We start from the raw sequence: 13,291 nt of genomic DNA, 5'->3' as shown, positions 1-13,291 counted from the left end.
CATGAAAATAAAGTAACTTTAGTTGTAACAAAATAGAAATATCCATGTGCCCTCCATGATGTTAGAAGTCTTTCCTCTTTATAGCTCAAACATGACCTTCATTTCCAGGTGTTTCTCTTGGTCTGTCATGGCTTCTGCAGCGGCCGCCATTGCATTCCAATGAGACAAAAAGAGGAAAAAGTGAGGAGCAGGACATATTCCTTCATGTAATGCCCCCTTCAAGAATTTGCACATAAGATTCTGCTTCCCCCCCCTCCACTGGCCAGAACTTAGGCAATTGGCCAAAATTAGCTGCCTAGGAATCTGGGAAATGTGGGTTTTGTTTTTAAGCAACAATGTACCTTGTTAATGTTTGGTGGTTCTATTACTGAAGAATAAGGAGAAATTTGGCATAAAGGGAAAGCTAGGAGTCTCTGCTATGGGGAGAAATATGATGAGTTAAATATTGATGGCCAACGGAGGTGATTTAGAGCTGCACAGAACTGCAATTAGGATCCTGGTATTTCAACTGCAACAAATTTGACTTTTCCTCAGTGATGCCATGTGTGGGAAGTTGTTCTGTCAAGGTGGGTCAGATACTTTGCCTTGGAGAGGACATATAGTAACTTTCCTGACATGTAAAACATTTGATCCTGAAGACAGCAGTCAAGAAGTAAGCATGGTAGCCAATGGAACCAAATGTGGAAACAAGAAGGTAAGTTGAAAATGTATCTTTTAATCAAAGTGTTCTTTTGTCTTGTTTTTGTTTTGTTTTGTTTTGTTTGTTTGCTTCTCAAGGACTCCTTATGTTTTATGGGGCACAGTTTTCAAAGCAATACTTAGCATCACTCATTTAGGCATGTGTCCACTCTTCCCTTCAATACTGTTTAATAGGTAACCATTATGTGCTTAGTACTGGGTTATTAAAACTTGGTAAAATGTATTGCCCTAAATCAGTAGGTTCTCAATAAATGATAACCACCTTGATAATAATAATTAAGAGAATAATAACAATACTGTTTATTTTTATATAAATGATAGGGACTGCAATATTGAAGATGATGTGATATTAACATGTTTTCCATAATATTTTTGTTTGGAATGGGTGCTTTGTATCATATGCAATGCTTAGCTCAGTGCTAAGTATCAGTCTCAGGCGTGGACTGAAAAGGAGGATTAAGGGAATGACTCAGGAGGAATAAAGTGAAGTAAGGAAATATTCTTTAGAGGACTTTCCAAAAATTTTTTAACAAAAATTATCTAGCTTCATCTTCTTATTTCCAAGAGAATGCTGTGATTTCCCTAATAAAAGGGCAACAAACATGGCTAATAATAGAAGACTAAATTCCAAAGAGTCAGCAATTTGCAGAGCTGAAGCCATTAGGTATTGATGTCAGCTTGATGTTTTTCACACCACTTTCAGGTTTGCATTAATGCAGAATGTGTAGATATTGAAAGAGCCTACAAATCAACCAATTGCTCCTCCAAGTGCAAAGGACATGCTGTAAGTTTTGGCAACGCTTCCCCAATCTTGCTGAATCTTTTGTAATTTTAGATCAGTCTCGATGATGCTGAAGTAATGTTTCAGCATTATATGAAAATTACTAAGTTTGCTTAATGCTCAGTAGTTTGGTTCAGTGAAATGAATTTCTTCTAAGAATTTGGTATTGACATCCCTACGATGGATTCATACATTATGTAGATAGCTGAAAGGCTACAGAGTAAGGGTTAGCTTTTGATGAATGAGGCCCTTGGGTTGGTGGTCAGCCTAGTGTGGAAACTAATAAGACCTTGTCTTCTTTAGGTGTGTGACCATGAGCTTCAGTGTCAGTGTAGAGAAGGATGGGCCCCTCCTGATTGTGATGACTCTTCAGTGGTCTTCCGTAGGTAACATTACATGTCTAGCCTGAAAAAATCTCTCTTCTAAGCTTTTATTTCATATTACATTAGATTTCATTGCCTTTTTTCTCTCCTCTTGGAATTCTTGTTCATTCTGTAAATGTTGAAATATTAATCTTCAAGTTCTCTAACAACTTTTTGTTTTTGAAGCATATTTTCCACATCCTTATGCGTTTAATATGCATACAAAAATTTCCTCAAATTTTATATTTGTAATCTTTATTTTAATTTCCCAAATTTTCTTGTTTTATGACTGTTCTATTTTTGTAGCAGCTTTGACTTAATGTATAGATATAATATCCTCATAGAACTCTCTAAGAACATAGCTTAGATTATTTTTGTAGGTTCAGTTCTGTTCTTTGAATCATCTCTATTTCTTTTGAGTTTGATTTATTTTTCACCCTGTCTCTTATTGTGCTGTTTCTCTTCAGGATATAGGACCTTCGTTGAAGGTGAGATAGGTTGACTTCAATCAGTTTTCATGGGTTTTCTTTGCATGTTTGTGTGTTTGTTATTCCAACCAATACTTCTCCAGATGGGAGATATGGTGGTGAGCTCTATCAGTAGGGAGACCTCCCTCCAGGCCCTCAGGGCAGAAAGCAGCCAGGGTGGGGATCCTCATCCCCAGTCACTAGTGAGGAGTACCTTGACCTGACAAGAGCTCCTCATTGCATTTATATCCTGAGAGAACTGCTTTCTCTCTGCACTCTTCCTTGATCCTCCCTTCGGTTTCATCTCCTGTGGGTATCTGCAATTAGCCTCTACTCTGCTCCTCAGGCCATTGCATCCCCCATTGCTTCTAGAGAGCAGTTCTTGGGTCTTTGTCCTCACTCTCGTTCTATGTACACAAGGGATGTGGATGGGGATGTAGATGGGGACGCACCTGAACAAACCGTCTGTCTCCAGTTCAGATTCTCTGTTGGCTTCCCAAGAAAGAATAGCACTTGCTTCTGATGTCTGGTGGACTATTTAAAAAAAATATTTATTTTTATTTATATTTTTTAGATGGGGGAGGGGCAGAGGGAAAGATAAAGAGAGAATTTCAATCAGACTTTATGCTGAATGCGGGCTTGAGGCGGGGCTCAATTTTACAATCCTGAGATTATGACCAGAGCCAAAATCAAGAGTTGGACGCTTAACTGACTGAGAAACTCAGGCTCCCCTGGGCTATTTTTTGCTTGTTTGGTTTTTGTTTTTAAGATTTTATTTTAATTCCAGTTAGATAATAAACAGCATAATATTGATTTCAGGTATATAATACGGTGATTCAACACTTCCATACAACACCTGGTTATTTTTTTTAAATGTGATGGACCCTTGGGAGGGTATGTGTTGTGGTGAATGTTGTGTATTATGTAAGACTGATGAGTTACAGACATGTACCCCTGAAACAAATATTACATTATATGCTAATAATAATAAAAAATTCTTGGTTCTTTGCTAGACTTCCCAAGAAAGAATAGCATTTACTTCTGACATTGGATTATAATTTAATGTTTCTGTCTGCCTATATCCCTTTACTTTCTTTCTGAAATTTCTAAAAATTCTTTATGATTTTTTCCAGTACTCTATGATTTTATATATATTTAAATATTAAATATGTTATTACACATATATAGACAGACACACATATGCACATATTCTATTTAGGATGTGTCATCTGATATTTGGATTTGGTAGGGGAATAGACACATAAACATCAATCTTTAATTAGAAAATTCTTTAATGGTTTCAACACTCACTAAAAATCCTTTTAAACTATGGCTTACCTCTTCATAAATTCTGTTTTATTTAATCTCTTGATTTGATGAATCATTTCGATTAGTCATTTCTTCTTTCTTCTTGCATGAAACTTTCTTTGTTGCATTTACAAGAATTTATTTCCTTTGCTAAATAGAAAACATGAATAGGTTGGATTGGATTTGATTTTTTGACTCAGAGTTTTAATTTCATGACTCTCTCGAGAAGTAGTTACTGATATTTAATGTTCAAAAACCGAGGCTACCCTGATTTTGCTTGTTGTTGTGAAATAACCCTTTAAAAATCACTAGTTTGTTTTCCCTTAAATGTTTTTAGAATTGCTACTTAATGAAAACATCACTTTGCCATGCCTGGGTGTTGTTTTCTTTTAATTATTTTGATTGCTACCCAGTGGAAGGCTTTCAAATTGAGGGTCTGATTCTGTCTTCAAGACGAGGAATGTTTCTATTATTACAGATTTGAAAACTGATTCTGTTCCACTTCCCTGGTTTCTAATTCAGAAATATAAATTACCTGTATCAAATATCTTAGCTGTGTGGCCTTCTTGCTATCTTTTTTTGTCATTGTCTATCCTCTGTTATTTTGGGGAAAGTCTTTCAGACCTATTTTGTGTATCATAGAGTGAATTGTTCACAATGTCAACACTCCTATTTATTAGTTATAATGACATTCTAAAATGGTCAATGGCATTTTTGTGTTTCTTTAAATATCTTTCATACCACTCTGTTATCTTCTCTTATTTTGCATCTTCTTTAGATAGATTTATTTTCATTTTATTGAGAGTACTAAGCAGATGCCACCCTAAATTTACTTTGATTCTTTATAACCTTTTATTTTTTTATTTTTTTAATTTCTTTTCCATGTTCCTTATAACCTTTTTTGAAAGCATGTATTCTATATCTATTCTACATCCACATAGTACTTTAAACCTAATCTTTTTATATTTTTTATGCTTTTTCTCCCTTAATTACTTATCATCCAATAAAGAAGAATCAATTCCATCACAAATTGTTAAAGTGTTTATTGAACACTTGAAATCAAAGGACTAGTGATGGAAATATGCATTATGTGACATCAGACTTAATCTCAAGGGAATCAAGGAAGTGATTGGAGTTGTTCAATATACAGATAGGGGATGTTTTTCCTCTTCATCACTTATTCTACTCATTAAAATACTGTGTTGAATTCAACGTCATCCATCAGGATTTCTTTTGGTTGTGGAACACTGTGGGTAGTGTGATTCCATTTCTGGCACTACTTCTGACCCAACCATCCAGGAAAGCCTCCACCACACTAGGGAAAATCCTCTAATGCAGGAAGGTGTCCTGTCACCAAAAGGACAGATTGCAATGCATAGTTTTCATGATATCCAGGCTTCTAATCAAAACCTGGATGAGAAAAATTATATTTCTATTTTCATTAAACTCTAACTAAAATTTAGAATTTTCTACAATTAACAGAGATGTAAGGAAACAAACCACAGTGGTATTAGTTCTCATGACTGTGTCACCAATAGAAATTACACATTTTTACATCACATTGCAGTTGCTACATAAATCCCTAAATATCCTATATATATATATATGTATATATATATATATACATATATATATATATGTTTTTGGTTTGAGATTTGTGGTGGGTATTAATCCACTGTTGGGTTTTATAATTTAGGGTTTAAAAAAGAAGCATATATGTAACTATATCATAAATAACTTTATAATATTTGACAACTATATCCTAACATAATTGGCTTTCTTTTTAGTCCTACTCATTTATTAATGAATTTAAAAACATTCAGAGAAAGGGTTTATAGGCTTTCTCAGATTTCCAAAATGATCTGTGGCACATATAAGGTTAAGGTCCCTGCTCTTTCGTATGCCATACATAACCATGGGCTTGCAAGCTTCCTTGATTAAAACCATCTTTTTTGTAAAATTTATACAGAAAAACATATAAATAGAAATATTACATGTATTATTTGTTTACATTGATAACATAACATATATATACATATATGTCTGTGTAGTATATATGCATATACTATATTATATAGTTATAAAATGAGCATATAAACATTCATACACTACAGTCTGGGCCAAAAAACAGAGCATAGCTAGCAGCCCAGGCATCTTATCCCTTGGCTCCACTCCTGTCCTAATGTCCCCTCTCTCTCTAAGGGTTAATCATTAATGTGTCTTTTATTATAAACATTTTGTTACTTTTCTTCATGGTCTTCCTTTCCAAATAAATATTCTTAAGCAGTATGCTCTGTTTTTAAACTATATGTGTGTATGTATATAATATATATATTACATATATAATACATAAATTATTGGTACTCAGTCTTCTTCCCCCATATTATGTTTTCAAGATTATCCATATTCCTATATATAGCTAGAATTAGTTTATTTTTGCTATAGTGCTAATCACAATTTTGTGATTTGCACTATATCACAAATATCACAATTTTGTCATGTTTTGGTGTAGTATTGTATTATAGTTTTTGTATTATATATATGATATTTTCCTTTTTTTAACTGCTTTTGTAGATTTTTCAGGGCAATTTTGAGAAAAAGTTTCTATAAATATTGTCATTCAAGTCCAATTTAACTAGATCATACTAAACTGTTTCCAGAGTGGCTGTACAAATTCACACTCCTAGCAGCAGTGAATACTAGTTCCCATGGTTATACAACCTTTCAGCCATTTGACACTTGGAGACAGCAAATTTTATTCCTTCTGGTAGGTTAGTAGTGATAGCACATTGGGGATTTAATTTGCATTCTTTTTTAAAAAGATTTTATTTATTTGTTTACCAGAGAGAGAACTAGAGAGAGAGAGAGAAAGAGAGCAAGAGCACAAGAGGGGGTGGGAGCAGCAGGCAGAGGAGCAGACTCCCCGCTGAGCAGGGAGCCTGATGTGGGACTTGATCCCAGGACCCTGGATCATGACCTGAGCCAAAGGCAGACACTTAACCCACTGAACCACCCAGGTGTCCCTTAATTTACTTTTTATAACTAATATTGGTAATAATAATTATAGTAAAGGAATCTTTCCTTATTTGGGGGCCACTTGGATTTTCTTTTCTGTGAAGCATTTGTTCAATCCCTTTTGTTTGTATTTCTATTGAGTTGCCCCCCTCTCCCCTTCATTAACTTATATATGTTTTAATATATTTTTTATATAAGCTATTTTCAGTTATATATGTTGAAAGAACTTCCTTCCCGTGTTTTCTCACTCTCTTTGTGGTGCCATGTGATTAATGGAGAATTTTAAATTCCATGTAGTCAATTTTTTAATCATTTTCTTGATGGTTTTTTTTTTCTTTTGTGTGTCCTTTCCCAAGGAAATATTCCCCACCCTGAAGTTATGAATATACATCTGTATATTGTCTTCTAAAAAGCATTATTGTATTGTCTTTTCAAATTTAAGTCTATAATCTATCTGAAAGTCTTTTGTGTATGATGCAAATGTTTAATTTCATTTTCATCCCAGATAGATGCCCAGTTGTCACATCATCATTCATACAATGGATCATCCTTCCCAAATGCTCTCCAAGACCACTTACCTGATACAGCAAGTGTTTGCACATGTGTCTTTGGGATACCTGTTCTTTTCTGGTGGTCCTGTTTGACTGTCCTTTGTGCCAGTATGACATTTGTTTTAACTGTGTCTTTAAAACAATTTTGATATAGGCTGTCCTTTAATTTTGTTCTTCTTTAAGAATGACTTGGTTATTAGCTTTTTGTACTTTTGTGTTTATCTTATAATCAGATTCTCAACTTATGCACACAATTCTTGTGGGGACTGACATTTTAACATAAATCACATCTATGATTTACTTGTGAGAATGAGCATATATTTAAAAAAATTGAATTCCTGGGGCATCTGGGTGGCTTAGGTAGTGAAGCGTCTAATTTGATTTCAACTCAGGTCATGATCTCAGGGTCATGAGATGGAGTCCTGTGTTGGGCTCTGCACTATTCACAGGGTCTGCTTGAGATTCTCTCTCTCTCTCTCTTTCTCTCTCTCTCTCCCTCTGCTCCTCCCTCTGCCTGCTCTCTTTGTCAAATAAATAAATCTTTTAAAAAAATATTGATTTCCCTCTCTCTTTTTATCTTTTATAGATAAAAAATCTTTTTTTAATCTTTTATAGATATGTTTTATCTTCTTAAGATAAAATCTTTTAAAAAGAAGGATGCCTCAGTGGCTCAGTCGGTTAAGCCTCTGTCTTTGGCTCAGGTCATTATCTCAGGGTCCTGGGATTGAGCTCCACATTGGGCTCCTTGATCAGCAGAGAGATTGCTTCTCCTCCTGCCTGCTGTTCCCCCTGCTTGTGCTCTCTCTCTGACAAATAGATAAAAGTTTAAAAATAAATAAATGAAATAAGATAAATATTGATTTCCTAATCAATGACATGAAATATCTATCCATTTATTTAGTCTTTCTTAATTTTGGCAACTAATGCTTAATGGTTTTCACCATAGAAATTTTGCATTTATTTTGTTAAATTTGTTTATAGGAATTTAAATTTCATTGTATATTTTAAGTGATATCTTTTGAAAAATTATTTTTCAACTATTACTAGAATATAGAAATTTAATTTTTGTATATTTATTTTTATGTCTAGCACATATGCTAATCTCTCTTAATAATTCTAGTAACTGGGGTGCCTGGGTTGCTCAGTCGTTAAACATCTGCCTTAGGCTCAGGTCATGATCCCTTGGAATTGAACCCCACATCGGGCTCCCTGCTTGGCAGGAAGCCTGCTTTCCCTCTCCAACTCCCCCTGCTTATGTTCCTGCTCTCGCCATCTCTCTCTCTGTCAAACAAATAAATAAAATCTTTAAAAAAAATTCTTGTAATTTATCTATCAAGCCTTTAGATTTCCTACATATTCAGTCATATTGTTTCAGAAAATGATTGTTTAATTTCTTTCTAATTTTCACGATTTTAATTTCTTGTACTTGTTTTCCTTCACTAAATAGTAGCCTCCACCCTCCCCTGTACAATGCAGAATAGAAATGGTAATAACTAGCTTCTTTGTTACTTTCTCAATCTCAAAGACTTTGTGTTTTGCCCTGTTATGTGAAGGTATTCTGTACATATTTAGATATTCTTCATAAGATTAAGGAAATTCATTTCTAATCCTAGTTTGTTAAGAATTAAATGAAATAACATTTTCTTTTTATTGGTTAAGGTTTTTAACCCTTTACTTTGTTGATTTTGCAAAATAAATTGATGGATATTTGAATATTTAACTTTGCAATCTTTGGATGAACTCAATGTAGAAACAGTATCTCTTCCATATACTGATGGATGATGTTTGCTCTTATTGTATGTCCATGATTGATACTGGCCTGTAATTTCTTGCTCAATTTGAGTATTAGGGTTATGTTAATCATAGAAAATAAATTGGAGTGTGTTCACTTGTTTATATTCTCTGGAAGAGTTTGTATAAAAATGGAAGATTCCATTTCTTCAGTAGTTATAAGACCCTTCAGATTTTTAATTTCTTCTTATATAAGTTTTGGTATGTTATGGTTTCTTAGACATTTTTCTGCTTCATCTAAATTTAATTTTTTGTTCTAAAATTGCTCATAATATTCACTTATGTTTTTATTAATAGGATCTGTAGAATTGTTTTTTCTCTTTTTATATCTTCCAAACAGAATTTTTAAACTGGTACTTTTTGATGATTTGCTTAGCTTTCTTTTTTTACATTTGTTTGCTATTTCATCTATACTTATAATTTATGCTATTCAATTCCCTTTTCTTAAGTTTATTTTATCTTAAAACAATTTTTTAAAGGGCTATTTTGCTCATTAATTTTCAGTCCTCTTTTTAAATACTTTTTTAAGATTATAAATACATTTTTTAAGATTATAAATTTATACATTTTCCTCTAAGAACTCTTGGTTGTAACCCATTTGATAAAAGATATTTTCGTTATCATTTGATTTAAAATATATTCTATTTTCCATTTGCTTTCTTCTTTGGCCTTTTAAATGTTTAGATGTATACATATATATACACACACACGTATATATTTTAAAGATTTTATTTATTTATTTGACAGACAGAGATCACAAGTAGACAGAGAGGCAGGCAGAGAGAGAGAGGAGGAAGCAGACTTCCTGCTGAGCAGAGAGCCAGATGCGGGGCTCGATCCCAGGACCCTGAGATCACAGTGTGAGCCAAAGGCAGAGGCTTAACCAACTGAGCCACCAAGGCACTCCTAGATGTAAATATTTTTTTTAAAGATTTATTTATTTGAGAGAGAAAGAGCAGCAAGCAGGGGAGAGGAGCAGAGAGAGAAAAACATTCCCCGGTGAGCAGGGAGCCCTATATGGGACTTAATCCCAGGACCCTAGGATCATGACCTGAGCTGAAGACAGACGATTAACTGGCTGAGCCACCCAGGCATGCCTATAGATGTATATTTTTTAACATACAGCCATATGCAGATTTTCCAGTCATTGTTAAATTAATACTTAATGTAATTGCATAAGGATCAGAGAAACTACTGTGTTAAGAATATGTTGAAATTTGTTGAAACTTGCTTTATGGTTCCACATATACCTGTATTTGTAAATATTCTGTCTGTGTACACAAAAATATGTATTCTACAGTTGTTCTGTGAGGTGTTTTCTATATTTGTTATGCCAAGTTTGTTTGCTATGTGTACATCTATTAAACCCTACTGATATTTTGTTTGTTTGTGCTGTCAGTTACTGAGCCAGGAGTATTAAAATCCCTCACTATAACTATGAATTTGGGTATTACTTCTGGTTCTACCAGTGCTTATATACTTTATGACCATGCTATTATTACATAAAAGTTTAGAATTGTTATGTCTTTGCAGTGACTCAGCACTCTAATCACAATACAGTGCTTGTGTATAGCTCCAGTCTTCTCGCTTTTTAAAGTCTTTAGTTCCTGGAGACAAAAATAGCTGCACCAAATTTCTGTTGGTCTCCTTTGCATTGTTATAACATTTTCGCATACTTCTATTTTCATTCTTTCTGAAGCCTAAGTTTTGTTGATGTTTCTTATTTTTAAAAAGCAAGGATATATATATATATATTTTTTTTTAATTTTAGTCATACAGTCTTTTTTTTTTTTTTTTTTAAACCGGGGTGTTTACTCCGTTTAAATTAAAGGTAACTACAGATATTCTTGGGTGTAATCTACAATCATATCCTATTGTTTTTATTTATTCTGCCTAGTTTGTTTTTTTTTTAAGATTTTATTTATTTATTTGACAGAAAGTTTAAGTAGGAGGAGAGGCAGAGGGAAAGGGAGAAGTAGGCTTCCTGCTGAGCAAGGAGCACAATGCGAGGCTTGATTCCAGAACCCTGAGATCATGACCTGAGCTAAAGGCGCTTAACCGACTGAGCTACCCAGGAACCCCAGGAACCTATTCTATGTTCCCCTTTCTCTTCTTCCTTGCTTTCTAATGGACATATTGAGGATTTTAATCGTTCCATTTTTCTTTTTATTAATTTGGAAATTATACATTTATTTTACATTATTTAAGTGGTCATCATAAAAATGTTCATTTTATTTATTTATTTTAATAGATATTTGTTTTTAGAGCAGTTTTGGGTTCACAACAAAACTGAGCAGAAAGTACAGAGAATCTCCACATGTCTTCTGTCCTCTCCTCCCCAGCACACAGAGCCTCCCTCACTATCAACATCTCCACCAGGGTGGTGCATTGTCACAAAGGAACCTGCATTGACACATGATTATCACCCAAAGGCCACAGTTTACATTAGGGTTCATCCTTGGTTTATTTATTTTTCGTTCCTTCCTGCATTTCTGAACTTGCATCCAGAATCATTTTCCTTTCTGTCTTTCTGCATTCCTGCCCTCTTTCTAATCTTTCCAAATTAGTTTCCCCTTGTCTTTTTGAGGGGGAGGGGTGGGAGTGCGGCAAAAATGTCTTAGTTCCTTTTAGTGGGAGAGTTGATCCGAATTTCCCAGACCAGAAACAGAAGAACATTACTTTCACTTCAATTATTTCCATGTCCATTATTTCCATGTCCAACTGCGTACCTTCTTCCTATCGTAATATTTCCCATCTGTCTTATACTCCACCTTTCTCTGCAGACCTTGTACTTTCAAAGTAGGGGAGTTTGTGAAATCCAGTCAATTTCCTTTTTATTTCCTCTGATACGTGTTGCTCTTTTGAAAATAGTTACAGTTCTGAGGTTAGCGCCAGTACATTTTTTTTTTCCACTCTGAATCTATCTATGCTATATTCAACCGAAATACCTCAGAACTTTATTTCCTTTGGCTTTTAGATAGGAATTGTTATGGAGGGATGGAAAGGTTAGATATTTGCCATTATCTTAGAATTCTACTTCTGACATATCTGCCTCTATCTGCATGTACGCATGTTTCCACTGGGGAGCTTTTCTTGCATTTATGCCAAAATTAATCTTTTTTTTTTTTTTGGTAGGATTTCACATGATTCTGTAATCTGCCCTCAAACCTATATACTTTCTATTACACTATAACTGCATCTCTTATAAATATACCAAAATTAATCTTATTTTTGCCTTGCTAATCTCTACTAAAAACGTGGTAGTTCTCATTGCTCTTCAAACTTATACCTCCTTGTCTCTAAAGTTTCAGATAATTATAAGAGAAATTAATATTTGACATAGCAAAAGATGGAAGTTACAGTCATTACTTCAATTAGGAGTTAGAAGAGAAAATGCCATATAGATCCAGGAAATTTGTTCGATCTGCTCTGCAGTTCACAGGGTCATATAATTTCTTTTCTGTCTGCAATAATTCTGAGATGGAGCAAACATCAGTAAGACATTCATCTGTGCCTGGATCAGTTCTTTTCTTCGGGTCTCCACTCCTCATTTGCTGCTGACAGGGATATGATCTCAAGTCTTCAGTTTCTTTTTCTTTGTTTGATGCCAGTGCCGAATTTTAAAAATGTTTCAATCCTTTTCTTCCATCCCCCTCACTTCCCATTCTCTCTAATCTCCCAGCCCCAATACTTTACAGTTGTTACAAACATCCTCCCTTCTAAGGGTTCTCAGTAGCATGCTGCTTTACCTACTTCATATTCCAATGTTTTATATGGATTTCCCCCTTGCTTCCCCTATCTATATAATACTACAACATTCATGATCAAAATGCAGTTTCATTTTACCAACTATGACAGATTTTCCAGGGAATCTCTGTTCTGTGGAGGAAAGGGTACATGGAGTTTGTGATAAATGAAGAAATAAGGACCAGAGTGATGCATATTTGTAAATTTCTCATACCCTTATCAGATCTGGGTTCTCTTTGTTGCAGATTTCTCCATTGTGGTTGGGGTGCTGTTTCCTGTGGCTGTCATATCGGTGGTGGTTGCTATAGTAATCTGGCACCAAAGTACCAGAAGAAAGCCGAAGAAAGTCCAGAGGTAGCCTTCTATCTTGCTTTGGGAACTTTTTGACCTCTAATTTATTTGAATTCAAGGATAGGGCCCAAATTCTCAAATTTAAGTGGTTTACTTCAAATACTCAAAAATAAGTACAGATATATTTTTCTTGGACCAGAGGCTGGGTACCAGTTTTACTGGGAAATCCTTCACAGCAATACACATATTGTTTTTATGTTAATCGCTGTGTTTATAAGT

The 13,291-nt window shown here is 34.4% G+C and overlaps 1 protein-coding gene across 3 annotated transcripts in view; it reads left to right on the top strand.

Moving 5' to 3' along the window:
• ADAM28 (ADAM metallopeptidase domain 28) overlaps positions 1 to 13,291 on the top strand; it is a 106,304-nt gene that overhangs the window by 87,691 nt on the left and 5,322 nt on the right. For all 3 annotated transcript variants that reach the window (XM_045997478.1, XM_045997479.1, XM_045997477.1), the window contains exons 16-19: positions 535 to 694; positions 1,403 to 1,483; positions 1,784 to 1,862; positions 12,967 to 13,075. In XM_045997478.1, coding sequence (XP_045853434.1) covers positions 535 to 694; positions 1,403 to 1,483; positions 1,784 to 1,862; positions 12,967 to 13,075 — 429 coding nt within the window. The remainder of the gene's footprint in view (positions 1 to 534; positions 695 to 1,402; positions 1,484 to 1,783; positions 1,863 to 12,966; positions 13,076 to 13,291) is intronic.

This window comes from Meles meles, chromosome 2 (genome assembly GCF_922984935.1).
Source record: "Meles meles chromosome 2, mMelMel3.1 paternal haplotype, whole genome shotgun sequence".
Taxonomy (NCBI): Eukaryota; Metazoa; Chordata; class Mammalia; order Carnivora; family Mustelidae; genus Meles; species Meles meles.
The sequence above is the reverse complement of the archived record's forward strand: the minus strand, read 5'-3'. Positions and strand labels throughout refer to the sequence as shown.